General features: G+C 45.2%; 1 protein-coding gene across 1 annotated transcript in view; it reads right to left on the minus strand.

Moving 5' to 3' along the window:
- Nucleotides 1-5,091: 5,091 nt before the first annotated feature.
- Nucleotides 5,092-17,292, minus strand: part of LRRC2 (leucine rich repeat containing 2) — a 32,140-nt gene continuing 19,939 nt past the window's right edge. Inside the window, exons 6-9 of the mRNA XM_004703996.2 lie at nucleotides 16,557-16,702; nucleotides 14,795-14,950; nucleotides 11,595-11,731; nucleotides 5,092-7,907 (exon numbers count right to left, since the gene is read on the minus strand). Coding sequence (XP_004704053.1) covers nucleotides 7,858-7,907; nucleotides 11,595-11,731; nucleotides 14,795-14,950; nucleotides 16,557-16,702 — 489 coding nt within the window. The 3' untranslated portion in view covers nucleotides 5,092-7,857. The remainder of the gene's footprint in view (nucleotides 7,908-11,594; nucleotides 11,732-14,794; nucleotides 14,951-16,556; nucleotides 16,703-17,292) is intronic.

Genomic DNA, 17,292 nt, shown 5'->3' on the forward strand with positions numbered 1-17,292 from the left:
TAAGAGGATGAAGAGTATGGTGTGTGTGTGTGTGTGTGTGTGTGTTAAGAGGATGAAGACTATGGTGTGTGTATGTGTATGTTAAGAGAATGAAGACTATGGTGTGTGTGTGTGTGTGCGTGTGTTAAGAGGATGAAGAGTATGGTGTGTGTGTGTGTGTGTAGAGAATGAAGTTTCTGTGTGTATGTATTAAGAGAATGAAGACTATGGTGTGTGTGTGCGTGTGTGTTGAGAGGATGAAGACTATGGTGTGTGTGTGTATGTGTGTGTTGAGAGGATGAAGACTATGGTGTGTGTGTGTGTGTGTGTGTGTGTTGCCTCACTTGCTCATGAATCCAGAGAAAGGCTGATTCACAAAAATCAGAAGGGACTCTCCGCCCACAAAGAGTATTTTCAAGAACACAGTGACATTGGCGAGAGAATCTCTGTCTCACTGCTGTTGAGTGGGTGGGCTTCATAGCGACCCCCTGGGGGTTTCCCAGACGCTAACTGTTTACAGGAGAAGAAATCCCAGTCTTTCTCCCTCAGAGCTGCTGGTGGTTTCGAACTGCCGATCATGAGGATCGCAGTCTAACTCATAACCACTGCGCCACCAGGGCTCCCAGCAGAAGATGGAACCAATGAAAGGGAAATGGATAAAGAAGCTTTTGAACGCTTCACTTTTTTTTTTTCCCAATCTCCACTTTTACTTTTTGCCATGTGTCTTTTCTGCCTTAGTCTCAGAAGTACCCCTTGAATTTAAGGCAAAAACTACATGAATCCCCTTTTACAACCAAAGGGACCATAGAAATGTCTATCGCCACCTAAACCCTGAGCAGTGGAGGAGAGAGAGGGATGTACACTAGACCAGGTGGACAGTCTTCCCCGGGCCTGCCATTTCCAATCAATGAACCTGGACAGGCAAGAAGCAATGCAGAAAGCCAAAGTACAAGTAAGCTAGGTGCTCCACCTACCTCTGATCTCCAACCAAGAGTCTGGCAGGACAAAGCTGGGGGCTATGAATTTCTTAGCCTCACCAAGCAGCGTAGCCTTCTGCTATATCTTCCTTACACACAGTTGCCACCCGGTAGATTCTGACTCAGGTAGGTCCCATGTGTGTCAGAGTGGGACTGACGTCATGGGGTTTTAGTGGATGGGCTTGTTTTGTTTCGTTTTTAAATATGGTTCCCCTCGTCTCTCTTTTGAGACATCTCTGGGTGGACTCCAACCTCTGACCTCTTGCAGCCAAGCATATTAATCATGGGACCCCAATGGCTAACCAACAGCCGTCAAGTATGACACGGAACAGTGTCTAACAAGGGATGTGTCCTTTGGGGACAAGACTGGAAACATAATTTCTCTGTTAAATAGAGATGTCTCTCAAAATAGTTGTTCTTAGCCTTTCCTTATTTTTCAGGTTTTATAAGACACTGATTCTAACAGAGAAAATCTGAAATCTGTTAGCAGTGGCCAAGTGTTAATAGATCAGTAGACAAATATGGTGAGGTCTGCTTGGATATACCAGTGTATAGGAAATATTATCCAAATAGATCTGCCTCTTTCACAGGTTCAAAAAGTTATACAGTGAACCCTCGTTTATCGCGGTTAATCGGTTCTAGACCCTACCGTGATAAATGAAATTCCGCGAAGTAGGATTCCTTATTTGTAAATAAAATATTTTCATAGTTAGAGCATAGAGGACATGAAAAAACACCCTTTAGTCACCATTACACTCGTATTACCCAATTTATTAAACGAAAAAGGGAAAATACAGTAAAACATTTTGGACGTTACAATTATCATTTATTATTTATTATATTATTTATGGCATCTAGTTTACAGTATTACATATTTCACATACAGTATTATTATACATAGTTCTTACAAATACTGTAATCAATGGCGTGCAACCTCCACGATTTTCTTGCCATCTTTGATCATATCCAAAAGTTTTACCTTTTCCTGGATGGTGAGCATCTTCCTCTGGCACTTATTTTTATTGTCAGAAGACTTAGAAGAAGCAGCTCGTTTAGGAGCCATCATAGGGCTTAGATAAAATTTCTTTAAAATCGCAAACAATTACAGTACACTGTACAAAAGCAAAAATGCATCTGATACGTAGCTCCGATACGTAGCGATGCAGACAGAAGCGTGTACAGTATGAGCCAATCAGTGGCAGTAATGACAGAGCATGCTCTGTTACGCAAAAACCGCGATAGAGTGAAGCCACGGAAGTTGAAGCGCGAAGTGGCGAGGGTTCATTGTATAGATAAGCGATTGGTTGGTAGAGAATTCTGTAAGTAGAACCCCCAGGTCTCATTTTCGATGGAATCTTTGAACTTGGGTTGTAGGAGCCATCTGAGGTCAACCCTCTCCATGGAAATTAGATAACAATGTCGCAATTCACCAGGGAAGAGGAGAGAGGAAATAGACGGTTCCTAAGTTACCCAGACTGGTCCATCCTCCCATGGAGACCACGGCCCGGCCCCCAGTCCATGTAGTGCCCCTGGCAAGTCCCACAGTCAAAGCAGAGGCGTTCCTTGAACTCTCTATCTTCTTCATTTGGTCCCAGGACTTGGTGGCTCCTTTGGTTGTATGTGATTTGGGATAAACGTTGGTTCCCTTCCATCTAATCCAGGGGTTCTCAACCTTCCTAATGCCGCCACCCTTTCATACAGTTCCTTGTGTGGTGGTGACCCCCAACCATAACACTATTTTCATTGCTGCTTCACAACTGTAATTTGCTACTATATTTTCATTGTGACAAATTGAACATAATTAAAGCAGAGTGATTCATCACAAAACAATATGTGATTATATATTGTGAGATAGCTATGTGTTTTCCAATGGTCTTAGGCGACCGCTGGGAAAGAGTCGTTCAACCCCAAAAGGGGTCGCAACCCACGGGCTGAGAACTGCTGCTCTAATCCAGCGCTTTAAGACGGAGTCCATGGTGAGCAGCAGGAAGCAATGAGAAAGGTGGGTGCTTTCAATACCAGCTTCTGGGGAAGACATCCTGCAGACTACTGACCAGCCTCCTTGCTTTATTTCTCGTCATCCCTTCTTGCTTCTGAGATCTTTCTCTCCCAGGTGAGAGTGGTGCGAAGGTCCAACACCCCGCTATGATGCACTCCACCGGAAACGATAATGCTGCACTGCAATACAATGACGAAGGCACTGACAGTTTCAGTCTGACGCAATAGTTAGAAATGTTCGGGGAACACGTGAGCGCTGCCTCATCAGAAGGCGGTTTGGAGCTGTTTGCATTTCACAGGCCCAACTTTGAATCCAATATGCTTGCGACCAAATACAGTAAGTCTCAAATATCCTTTTCACTCAGAAACAGCAAGATGCATTGAGGCAGGAAAGAACGGAAGTGGATAGAAACAGGGAGAGAGAGAGAGAAACCCAATTTCTTGCACTTATTGTCAGCAATCCTCAGAACTTGATTCCAGGTTTGGCAAGCACCCCCGATGGCCCTTCGTCAACTTGTGTCTGTTCATTTGCGCTTTGAGGAATGATGCTTTGGTCTTTCCACTGTGGTGTGGGCATGCTGTGCCTGTAATTCCCCACTCCCCCATTTTGACCAATGTCTATGCCCCTGCTTGAGTATCATCAGGTGCCCAGGTGAGACAGTGGGTAATACACTGGGTTGCCAATCGCAGGATCAGTGGTTCTAGGCCACCAGCCGTTTCTGGCAAGAACGATGAGGCTCTGCTCCCGTAAAGATTTACAGCCTCGGAAGCCCAACGGGGCAGTTCGACTCTGTCTTGTCGGGTAGCAATGAGTCAGGATCGACTCCAAGGAGGTTGGTTGGGTTTTCTGTTGAAATCTCATCTAAATGACCGGGAAACAGCTCTTTCTCTGATCTTTTCCTTCTAAAGCACTTTTACAAAACTGAGTAATTACGTGGTTTCCTGCTTTCAGGGTCGTCGGAATAGATAAATAAGTAGCCAAATCTTCAGAAGAAGGTCAACAGAGGTTGGAGTGAGAATTAAGCAACTTTTTTTTTTAAACCGAAAACGAACAGTCCATCTCTCACCACAACCCAAGCTCATTGCTGTCATTGTGATTCCAACCCATAGGGCCCCCATATGACCCGATCGGACAGACAGGGGTCCTCAGGGGAGCAGGATGCCGCACCACCTTCTCCAAGCCAGCAGGTGGTGGGTTGGGACCGCCTCACTCTCAGTTAACCGCAGAGCACTTTAACCACCGCCCCGCCAAGGCTCCTGCCACCACACCCAGGACCAACCAGGAGACTCCCCACCAGGGAGTCAATGCTGCCTCACAGTGACCTTGAGACTGTGTGGGAGCAGCCAGCCTCGTCTTCTCTCCTGGAGCAGATGATGGGTTTGAACTGCAGACCTTACAGTGAGCAACCCCAACCCCTAACCCACAGCCCCACGAGAGCTCCTTCCACCACCTCCAGTCACGAGAATTTTAAAGACCCCTCTCTCTGTCTCTTTCTGTAGAAAGAAGTTGGGTCCTCCCACAGCTCAAACTAAGAGGAACAAGGGAATAAAAATGTTAACAATCATTACCTTATGACATATTGGTTTCAGAGGGGATGTGTGAATGAGAGGGGTGGACAAACTAACCGAAACGTAAAGTGGATTCCGGTGGGAGCGATATTAAAACTGGACTCCAGAAAGCTGCTATGATCTTGCTACTAATTAAAATGATATCACCTAGCTTTCTTTATTTATAACTTGGGAAGAATGGGGACAGCACTAAACTCTAAAGGACAGAATATTATTTTTCTTCTAAGAATTACATTTAGTGGGGGAAGAAAGGGGGAACAGACCACAGGGATCTACATATAACCTTCTCCCTGGGGATCGGACAACAGAAAAGTGGGTGAAGGGAGACATCGGTCAGTGTAAGACATGAAAAAATAATAATTGATAAATGATCAAAGGTGAGAAAGGGAGGGAGGGTGGGGGAGGGAGGGGGAAAACGAGAAGCTGATACCAAGGGCTCAAGTAGAAAGAAAATGCTTTGAGAATGATGAGGGCAACAAATGTACAAATGGACTTGACACAATGGATGGACGGATATATTGTGATAAGAGCTATATGAGCCCCCAATAAAATGATTTTTTTAATTAAGAAGGGGAAAAAAAGTATATTTATTCTTGTATCCATATTGTTTTAATGTTCATACATATATTCTGTTAAGACTTTTCCTAATTATGTACCTGTCTATGTGCATAATGTGAAATTTGCAATTACAACTTTCAAATCTATATATGTTCACTAAGATGCATAGTCTACTTTGAAATATTTCAGCCTTTTTACATTTACAAAAATGATAACAGAAATATTATCACTAAGAGTATTATATTCAAATGATATATTTGCTTGGGGATTATTAAATACAAAATACATTTCATGACTACAATGATTTTTCACTTACTTATTTGTAACATCAAGGCAAGGGTTTTGCACAAGCCTGAGTTTATTGAAATAAAATTTACATCAAATGTGCATGGTTAATTTGCATGAAAGCCCACCCTTCTCCCCTTCTCAGAAACAGTTTTTGATTACACAGGATATATAACTTAGCATGGAACAACATTCCACAGTTGTTCAAGCCTACATTTGAATTACATTTTTAAGAATTAAAAAGGGAAATACAATTGTTTAAGATTCAATGAAAATCACTTCCGATTTCCCTACTCTTTTTATTCTCTTCCTTGACGACTCAGAGTTTATTTCTCAGTTGCAGCAATCCTCTAGCTCAATCCAGTGGCTGATGGAAGGCTCTGCTGTGACACTCAGAATCCTGCCGAGGTCCTCCCCAACATAAGCTAGAGGGGGTCAAAGTAAGTACACACTGGCTCTTCAGAGAAAATAAGTACACACCGGATCTTCAGAGAAAATAAGTACACACCGGCTCTTCAGAGAAAATAAGTACACACTGGCTCTTCAGAGAAAATAAGTACACACCGGCTCTTCAGAGAAAATAAGTACACACTGGCTCTTCAGAGAAAATAAAATGTAAAAGTCACCCTTCAGTTCTAGCTCAGATTAACTTCTAAAAATCCCAAACAGCTAGATCTGTGCCATCCGATGGGGGAGTCCTATCCATTACAATGAAAGAAAATGAAATCTTTCACGACACTGACCACCTTCCAAGTGCTCGGGAACCACACGTGTCTGATCACACCACTGTTGAAGGGTGTGAGCATAATAGGCTATTTCCATTACGGTGGCAGTTCTAGAGGAATATGCCATCAAATCAGCTACCAATACATCTGAGGTTTGGTATACCTTTCTTCCTTGCTGGTGAAAATGTGCCTGGTTAAGCTGTTATCAAAGAGAGTCCGTCAGAATCCTGCTAGTTTCATCCCAAGACCAAATCCATTGCCGTCCAATCAAACCCTACAGACCAAGAAGAGCCGCCCTATGGATTTTTTGAGGCTGCACATCCACAGGAGAGCAGAAAGCCTCGTCTTTCGCCTGAGGAGCAGTACGTGGGTTCGAACTGCTGACCTTGTAGTTAGCAGCCCAGCCTGGAATTCACTACACCACCAGGGTTCCTGACATATTTATCCAGTTCTTCTAATGCACATGTTTTGATGTAAGAGTCAGTAACAAGCCCCATCTCGGCCAATGTAAACACAGTCTTCAGGGTTCCCTCTGGGCTGTCGCATCCTGGTCATGACGGAATTCTTTGGGTACAGTTAGGAATTTTTCATCACTGGGGATTAGTTGCCCTGATTACCCTCCATGGCCACTGTGGGGGTGAAATGAGGAGCGGGCCCTGAGAACATGACCCCAGCTCCTTGCTCTGAGATGGGTACCAGAGTTGTCTAGGCTTCCGCTCAGAGCAGGATGGCCTTCTACGTAGGCCAATGCAAGGTTTACTGTGGGCATCCATGCCCATGCATCCTGGTTTACTGTGGGCATCCATGCCCATGCATCTTGGACCAGGGCTGCCAAGTCAAGGTTTGCTGTGGGCATCCATGCCCACGCATCCTGGTTTACTGTGGGCATCCATGCCCATGCATCTTGGACCAGGGCTGCCAATTCAAGGTTTGCTGTGGGCATCCATGCCCATGCATCCTGGACCAGGGCTGCCAATGCAAGGTTTGCTGTGGGCATCCATGCCCATGCATCCTGGTTTACTGTGGGCATCCATGCCCATGCATCCTGGACCAGGGCTGCCAATGCAGGGTTTGCTGTGGGCATCCATGCCCATGCATCTTGGACCAGGGCTGCCAATGCAAGGTTTGCTGTGGGCATCCATGCCCATGCATCCTGGACCAGGGCTGCCAATGCATCATCTGAGTATCACATGTCCCAGCCCTTCCTGCCTTCATCGCCCGACGTCTACAGAAAGTCTCTCCTGAAGGCTCTAAGGACAGCCTCCACTTTCCAAAATGTAAATTTTTTTAAGGATAGAAATAGTCCTTTGTATCAACCTAAGGAGCATAATTCGTAGTAAAAGAAATGATGCAAAATAGCCAAGTAAAACCAATCTGATTAGTGCAGTAGAAACGCTCGTGGCCAACGCTTCCATCCCTTGATTTCTGAACACCACGCTGTCTACTTCAGAGTTTGGTCTTCAAATTATACTTGTGTACTATGATACATTTTCTCAAATAGTAAGTGGTACACTGCTTGGAAAGAATGGTGTCCGGATTAATGAACTTGTCAAGAGATCAGCCCACTTGCCTGTTCTCTAGTCTGCACTGGACGGTATTCCTTCCTGGATGACTAGTGGGGAACATCTTCTTAACAACGAGGGCTATCATTTCTAGGCTTTGTCCTGAAGCAGCAGCTAGCATCTCGGTATGCCATGACGCGCGCATCACACGTGGCTTTACATGTCACAGGACAGTCGGATCTGGCCATCTTCTAACAGGTGGTATCAAAGTTGAAGGCTAAAGGATACTTTCGTGGTATAGCTGGGCACACTCTCTGTAAGAAAAGGAGGCGGTTTTACTCCTTGTAAACACATAGCGCGGCCTATGGCAGCACATCAGTTGGCACCACTCCATGTTTTCAATGTAGAGCTAATGCACTTATCACCCTTAAGAGAGTCATCTTAATGTAGCCAAGCTTTAGAGATATTTGCACCTAGGCTGCATTTAACGTTTTAAAATTTTTATGAGCAAGCTTCCCAATTAACTTGAAATGCAAATGAATACAGCTACATAAGAACTTTAGAAACTGTCTGACTCTCTGCTAATAAAAGTTGGCAATATACAAATAGATGACCAAGGTCTAAGGGCTAAAGTGGAATACACTTTTAAAGTTTGGGAAATTCCTAAACCAAGTACAATTGATTTTTTTTTTTGGTAGTACTGAGCTTTTTAAAACTTTTTATTATGAATTAGGTGGAGGTTTATATATCAAATCGATATTTTGCAACTCAAGCAATGCATAAGGTGACCAGGTTTAAAGCGGGACACCATTGACTGGGTGGGGTGGGGTGTTCTTGATTAAAAACTTGGTCGATATGGACCAAATAGACCGTTCCCTAGCTTGTTGTGCATTCTTTCCAAAAATCGGGCCTTTTTAAAACGCCCAAAATCAGGACTATCCCACCAAAAGCGGGACGTCTGGTCACCTTAACCAAGTACCAAGTTACGAAGTAAGCCTGCTCTCTGCGTGGCTCCTCCCTCTAGTTCCGGCCTCCCTTCACAAGCCAAATTTTGTAAATGAGAAAAATCTGACAAGTTTTCTTTTCAGCATCAGCATCACCTGAGAGCTCATTAGCATACACATGCCTGGGCCCCCACCCCAGAACTGCTGTGTTGGGGCCTCCCGGGATCCCTAAAGCCTAAAGACCCCCTGGGAGCTTCCCTTCCCCAATGTTCTTGAATCACAAGAGGTGAGAAGTCCTGGGAACTGCCTACATAGACTTTTCCCCCTTTTTTCACCATAGATTATGTGATACATTATGTGATACATTATGTGACCCACGTACTGGCATGATGGGGAGGGTGGTGGGGGAGGGGAAAGAGGAGAGACACTCAGAGAAGAAAAGAAAGAATTTCCTTTGAATGAAAACACACGCCTGGTCTCATGAAGGTTAAACTTTAAGAAACTGTCATTTTTTGTAGGTTAAAGCCAGCCAGATATTAGCGCTATCGTTTGGTTCAACTTAATATGGATAGATGGAAAACAGGGTCACTATAATTATTTAGAAATAAGTGAACGAATTCCAAATTTGTCATCACGAAGGTTAACTTTTAAAAGCAGATTATTTTATTTCTGGCCACCTAGATCCCAAATTTAAAAGCTAGTTTCTCTAATTCTCTTAGTCTCCTTCATAATAGCACTTAAATATAATCATGAGAAATTAAAACAAATACTAGCAAGTTGCTGGGGTCTTTTTACAAGAAGAAAATCAAACAGCCCAAAGATGCATTTTGGCAAATAGATATTTCTATATTTTGGATTCGCTTTTAACACAGAATTCTAGTTTATTTCATAATATTCAACAGCATATACCATCAAACTGACTATCATTAAGTCGATTCCGACCATGAGACCCTATAGATGAGAGTAGAATGGTCCCCGAGGGGTTTCCAAGGCTGTACATCTTTAAGAGAGTAGAAAGCCTCATCTTTCACCCCAAGAGCAGCTGGTGGTTTCAAACTGCTGACCTTTCGGTTAGCAGTCCAACCGTAGTCCACTACATCCCCAGGGCTCCTATGCAGTCAATATTAGAGACCACAAAATAGATTAGCATTAATTATATAGCATTTTTCTCAACTTAAATTTTTCTTCATTTCCCTGGCATTTTTTTAAATTAAATAATCATTTTATTAGGGCTCATACAACGCATCACAATCTGTACATACGTCATTTGTGTCCAGCATATTAGTACATATGTTGACGTCATCATTCTTACAACACCCGCTTTCCACTTGAGCCCTTGGTGTCTGCTTATTTTCCCCCCTCCCTCCCCGCTCCCCTCTCCCCCCTGATAATTTATAATTTATTATTATTTTATCATATCTTACTCCATCCAACGTCTCCCTCACCCACTTCTCCGCTGTCCGTCCCCCAGGGAGGAGGCCACATGTAGACCTTGTCCTCTGTTCCCCCTTTCTCCCTCTCCTTCCCTCCACCCTCCCGCCATCGCCACTCTCTCTACTGGTCCTGGAGGGTTCATCAGTCTGGGTTCACTGTATTTCCAGTTCCTATCTGTGCCAGTGCACCTCCTCCGGTCCAGCCGGATATGTAAGGTAGAATTGGGATCATGGTAGTGGGGGGGAGGAAGCATTCAAGAACCAGAGGAAAATTGCATATTTCATCGTTACTACAATACGCTCCGATTTGCTCCTCTCCTCCCCGCAGCCCTTCTGCAAGGGGGATGTCCAATTTCCCCCAGATGGGCCCTGGGTCCCCACCCTGCACTCCCCCTCATTCACAATGTTATGATTTTTTAAATTTTTTTTGCTCTTTGATGTCCCTGACATTTTTATTCATCTTCACATATCTGAATGCAACTAATCAGGTTCGGACTCTAACAAGGCACATCCCTCTGCTGGGTTTTCAGAGGGTGAGAGGGAACCTGCCCATCTTCAGTAGCAACTGTGCTGCTTCCTCCCTAAATCCGCAGACTGGATTCTCTCAGGTCTGAACCTGCCTGGCTTATCAAAAAGGTGGAAGGGGAGGAGGAGAAGTTGGAACAAGAAGGAGAGGAGGAGGAGAAAGAAAAGAGATCACTCTCTGGCACCCTCCAACCGAGAGGAGGTGGTGCTTAGAATCAAGACTGACGTCAGCCCCGTGTGTGCTTGTGACAGGAGGAAAGGGGCTCTATTCCTTCCAGAACACCATGGCCATCTTGTCCCAGCAGGTGCCATGGCGTCACTTCTGACTCAGAATGCTGTCACTCAGCTCTTTTAAAAGAGCCAGTGGGATCTGGCTCAGAGAGGAACGCTTGCCCTCTTTTCCCGAGGTACTTCCACTTCCTGCACTCCACCACCCATGGGCACCAGAGGGGACCCTAGTGGCCCAGTGGGATAGATATTGAGCTACTAACAGCAAGGGCCACAGTGCCACCCCATCAGTTGCCCCAGGAGGAGAGATGAGGTGGCTGTCTGCTCCCGTAAAGACTGACAGTCTCAGAAACCCAAAGGGGCAGTTCCACTCTGCCCTGCAGACTGGGTCTCTATGCCTCAGAATCGACTCCGTGGCGGTGGATTTGGGTTCATGGGCAGCAAAACTGCATGGGTCTATTTCCTAATCTACCGTCTTCTGTTCTCCCCTTGTGCATTCTTGATGTAAGTGTACCTTGGTTCGTATAAGTTCAAAGGTTGAATTAAATGGGAGTTTTTTTATTGAACCTTATTTCCCCACTAACTTAGAAAACTGTTTTGCAAGCATGCGTCTTGCTAATCACTCACGTGCAGTGTGCAATGTCTCGCTGGCATTTTAAATGTGTTTCCCAGCCTCTCTGTCAAATAGTGGATGAACTATCAAATATTCAAGTGCACTAAGAAAGTCAATATTTTAAGAGCACGTGTCTTTTTTTTAGTAAGCGGAAGAACAATCTATAGAGTGAAACAACTAGACAATTGTGTTCGTTTTATTGGTATCAGTGCATGAGTAAGTAGATTACTATATTCCTTTTAAATAAAAATAACTCACCTCGTTCTTTAAGATCTTCAATATAGGCTTTCATAAATTCTTTATCAAAATGTTGGCGATCTTGTTCGCTCTCCAGCACCTCATCGTCATCTTGACCTTGGGTATTATCAATAGGATTGTCCATAAGACTGACAAATCTATTCCAGAGAATAGAGGAAGCAATGTAAATTTACTATCCATGTTTTTACTTAAAAATTCCTCGCATAGAAAGCCTAATGGCCTCCTGGGACCATCGCCTCCCTGCCGTGAGATCAGAACTGGATGGGGCCCAGTCACCATTTCTAAGAATCTTGATCAAAGGGTCTATGGAAGAATCCTGAAAGAGAATCGTGATTTCCATTCAGCAGAGGAAACCCTGTGAGTGGTCCTGATCACAATCGCAGGCCTTGCTGCCCTGGGGGGCTAGCTAGCATTATTGGTTTGCAGAAGAATGGGGGATAGATGGCCCATATCTGCCACAGTTTAGTATGTATGTATTGTATTGGCTCAAGTTCCTCTTAATTTTGTTTAAATGGAGAAAGTAAAGATTTTAAATATCTATATAGACAAATCCACTCAACATTGCCTTGATGCTTTCTTTCATTGGATTTGTTTACAGTCCTGACAAATCTGAAAGGAAGAGATCAAGCTATATTTTATTATTCTTTGCATTTTTATCAAAATCATTAGTCTATATTTAGATTTTTGACTAGGGCACCAGTAATTTGTTAAAGCATTTCTCCCTGTCCCTTTCCTTTCCCAAACTTCTCACCCCCCAAAAGAATTATCTAGACTTGTACTTCTTCAACATTTTCTTATAAAAGTCTACAAGCTTTTCCAACATTTTATTATGAACATTTTCAAACATCCAGAAAATTTGAGATAATTTTATAGTGAACACCCAAGCCCCCACCGTTTGGATTCCATGTTAAACAATTTACTACAGCTGCTAAATCACATATCCTTCCTAGTCTAGGCATCCCTCTAGCTCAGTGGTTCTCAACCTTCCTAATGTCACGACCCTTTCTTACAGTTTCTCAGGTGGTGGTGACCCCCAACCATAAAATTATTTTCGTTGCTACTTCATAGCTGTAATTTTGCTACTGTTATGAATCAGGCGACCCCTGTGAATGGGTCATTCAACCCCCAAAGGGGTTGCAACCCACAGGTTGAGAACCACTGCAGTCTACCTAAAAATGTGTTTCAAAGCACATCACTGGCATCCTGTACAATTCCCATTCGAATCTGTTACCCTACTTTATACTTCTTTGTTTTGCCTATAGTTTGAGTCTACAATTGAAAATCCATCAACAGTACTTATGTTTTGGTTACAACGTAAAAACTTTTCTCTTCAAATGGGCATTACAGCTACACCATCTATGTCTATATAGATTTCCCCCCTATTATTTCAAGGTTTCTATTGACCCCTTTCCCTCCCCTTCTCTGCTCTACTGTATATCTTCCTTATAGCATCATTTTTTAAAAATTCTCTCTGCAAGCATATTCTCTGACTCCTTCCCCCATCCCAGCCTCACTCTGAGGGTCTTGTCTTGCTCAGTCTTGGGGGAGGCTCTCTGGACTGCTGCAATCAGCCATCAGAGAGACACTTCTGCCCAGGCTTCCTGAACCAGACCCATCGCTCTCTGCAGTTGGGGCTCCCCTCCTTGGTTGCTGGCCCAGTCTGAGGAAGCACATCCTCAAATAGCTTCTAGAAAGTGATGAGTTGGAAGCAACCTTCCTGAGTCTCTCTATATCAAGAAAGGTGAACCGTTTGTCCTCATGACTGGTGGAGAAACGAGCGCAGGGGGCACAGTGGGTAAGCACTTGGCCGCTCTCTAAGGTTAGTGGTTCGTACCCACCAGCTGCTCCAAGGGAGAAATCGGTGGCAGTCCACGCAGGAGGATACCATGGGAACCCCAGGAGGGAATGCCACAGCTCTCTGCTGGCACTCAGGGTTATCGCAAGTCTGAATCTTGGCCCTGGCCACTGGTTGGTGAGCTGGTCAGCACCGAATTCTAGAATGAAATCTCTCCCGCTGAGAGCGAAGGCACTGTGCCAACATCTTTCAGCAAACAAGATTGTCAGTGGCCCTCTCGTGAGCTGTAATCTCTGTCTTAAAACTTTTGGGGGATCCTTCGAAAGCTCAAGGTGAGATGTTTTTTAATCCCCCTGCGCCACCCCACCACCAACACCACTACAACCAACTCCACCACTACCACCAACAATACACAACAACACCCAGGGAATTCTATTAGGGGTTTTGGGGTGTTTTGTTTGTTTGTTTTGTGGTTGTTGTTTTTATCTAGACCAGAAGCTCCTTTGCTTCAGCTCTGGAAAATGATTTTATATTATGTAGTAGAAACCTCTCCTGCTATCACTTTTGGGTATCGCCAGTAGACATGTATTTATATATATTTTTAACTGCTTATTTTGACATTATTGTAGATTCACAAGAAGTTGCAAGAATAGTACCCAAATCCCTTCACATCCCTTCACTTCACTAGGTTTTATCTTTCTTGGTTGAGAACCTATCTCTCTCCTCTCCCCTCTTCTCTGGTCTTTTCTCTCTCCCTTCCTTTCCTCTCTGTGAGCTCCTCTTTCTAGGGGCTATTTAAGGGCAGGGTGAGGTGGGAAAAGGAAGAAGAGCTGTCTTACATCCGTGTCAATCTTGGGCTTGTACAAGGCTTGTACAAGGTCAATCTTGGGCTTGTACATGGCTTGTACAAGGTCAATCTTGGGCTTGTACATGGCTTGTACAAGGCCCCTCCTCTTCCCATAGTTAAGCTTCTTTATTCTGTTTGCCTCGTGTCTTAATTATGGCAACAGCTAAGCACTTGACTCATAACTGAAAGGTTGACAGTTCAAACCCACCAGAGGTACCAGGCCTGTCTTCCTAGGCATCTCCGGATGGGCTTCAACCCCCAGCCCTTTACAGCAGCATGCGGCACTCAGCGGTCTGTGCTACCCAAGATCTGTGGGACCCTCAAGTGATCAGTACCATTGGTCCAGAAATCCCCTGAGCAATTCTTTCCTGGGCCATTTACAAAAGCTTCACAATCCTGCCCAGAAAGGACACGGAGATTGCTGTGAACCAGGCCTTAGGTGCTCGGAATAAAACCATCACCTAATGCAGTTCCCCAGACAGCCGTCCAGACTCCGAGGGCTCCTCCCTCCTTACCCTGGGTCTAGACGCGTCTCTGCTGGGTCTCTGGTCTACTCACTTTAGGGGCGTGGATGCATCACAGAGGGCAGTGGGCAGCTGCACCAAACAGTCCCCACTGACAACGAGCAGAGAGAGCTTCTTCAGGTTCAGCAGGACGTCAGGGAGATAGGTCAGCTTGTTCTTGTACAAGAGGAGGGCTTGCAGCTCTTCCAGCCTAAGAAGAAGGGGAGAGGGAGCCGACCAGAAGAACTCACTCACGGGGCTTCAGCACCAAGAAGGCGGACTTGGACGACACATCAATTCTTGTAGGGAATCCCCGCTTCATTCACAGATGTGACGCAGATGAGAAGGCACTCATTTCGAAATTTACATAAAGTCATGCCAAGATGACACAATTCATCTCTTCGGTTTTGACTGACCCAGATGTAGCAGCAGGGCCACTAAGCCGTGTGATGCACACAGAGTAGACCATGCTGAGAGGCACTGGGTCCACGGCAGGACTATCATGGAGACCCAGCTTCGGTTTCAGGTCTACGCACCTCCTGTGTGTCTGTCATCGGGCACATGCACGCTGCGGGGAGGCTCGCTAAATCAACGTCAGTGGAGCATGCAAATTAAAAGGGATTAGGAAGAAAGGCCTGGTGATCTACTCCAGAAAAGCCGTGGCCCTCACGGTGAATGTCTTCCACATGCCTGAGGGTCAATCGGGCCGTGGAAAGAAAACTAGAAGAGCTGGAGGGAGGATCAACACATTTGGGTGGCACACTCCCTTTGAGACATTTCCCTCCTGTCTTTCCTAAACTTGCAGAGGACATGAACAGACTATGCGCCAACTAGGTTTTATTCAGCCCCCTGCTGTGTTCCAACTCCGTCATCACCCCCTGCCCTTCAGTTCATCTGTTTCCTTCCTTTGCCAGATCTCCCCTGACCCCACACGTAGTTCACCAAGGACTCCAACATGGTGTTTCAAAGGAAAACACTCCCCACTTAGTATCGCCAACCGTGTGGCCCAGCCAGGTTTCCGACCTAAATCATTGTTGGCCTCTGCATCCCTGCAGTTGACGTATACTACTTTATAAAGCAGGTTGCGGGCCCCAGTGGGCTAGAGAATTTGTTTCCTGCCCCGCTTTAACCCCCAGCCCATTCACCAGACCTGCCATGCAGGAGCCGCAGGACAGCTGAAGAATGAATGATTCTCCTGTGGTTCTGTGCGATAACTACTATTTAAGTCTGAAATAACAACAAAGAGATCGTCTGGAAATCTCACTAAGCCTATCACTATTACTTCACAAGGGTCTGTAGAAAACCAGCAAGCAAAATGAACAAGGTTTTCCCTCGCTGATATTCTAAACAGAGTATTATGCCTCTCTTTCCTATGGAATAAATTTAGGAGCCCTGGTGATCAGTGGTTCAAAACCACCGTTGGCTCTGAGGGAGAAAGATGAGACTCTCTGATCCCAAGAGTTATCAGAGGGTTTAGATGGGTCAGAATAGATGTGGTGGCAGTGGGTTTGGGTTCTTTGCTTGTTTGTTTGTTTGTTTCCTCCTTCTGCAGAGTTATTGGTGTCGTTCGATTGAAGATGAAGCAGATGCAAGTTCGCCACGACAACAGAACGGTGGTTTAAAGGCAGGTACCGGTGCATGTGCACAGTGCAGACTGGAAGCTGTCTTTGTCTACACAGAACCAAAGTAGCCTTCCGGAAACTTAAACTCTTGGAAAGGAAGGCTAGTTGGCCTAGTATGCGTGTTGACAGGGTTAGCAGGGATTAAGGCGTTAGGAACTAATGCATGCACCTCACCTGCAGACGGCACGTAGCTACCTGTCTATGTCTTGCGGCAGGTCATTTAGATGATTGCTGCTGATATCCAACCACTGCAGACTAGACATCCTCAAGACACAGATCGGGACGCTGGAAAACGCGTTGGCTGAGAGATCGATAAACGTAACTCGCTTCAAATGACTTAACTAGAAAGGAATATCATGATAGTCTAGTTACGACTGTGAGACTGAGAATTATCATCTACATGTAATCTTTAGATGGGTGTTTCCTCCACCCCACTGCTACCCCCAAGAAGGCATTTCTATAAACAGATGCAAAACAGATCAAACGCCAACGTCAATTTTTCAGCCCCGACTAGGTGTCATTCCCTATATTGTGTGCCGGGGATGCCGAGGTCACAGCAGGTTGGGGCTGCCTTGGGCTTCTGGAAATGAACCTTGCCATTTTCTGTCGCAAGAACCTGCTGTGAGGCATTTCCACGTGCAATGCTAGGCGACACAGAGGACGCGGTGACTACTCTCGCTAACACTGCAGTGGTAAGAGTCGGGTGGGGGGAAGGGACTTAATGATGAAACCGTTATGTGTCCTGAAGACGATGTTACAAATACCTTTCACAGGCCGCACGTGGACAGGCAGAAGGGCAGTCGGCTGGGAAAAAGATGAAGCTTTCTGCTTCCATAAAGAGCTGGGCCAACTGGAGATCCCCTTGCAGAGGGGTCTCGGGGAGGAGATGAGCCAGTCAGGGTGCGATGTAACAATGATGAGAAATACAACT

The sequence above is a fragment of the Echinops telfairi genome, unplaced genomic scaffold (genome assembly GCF_000313985.2).
Source record: "Echinops telfairi isolate 266 unplaced genomic scaffold, ASM31398v2 ScPeMD7_7420;HRSCAF=8458, whole genome shotgun sequence".
NCBI lineage: Eukaryota > Metazoa > Chordata > Mammalia > Afrosoricida > Tenrecidae > Echinops > Echinops telfairi.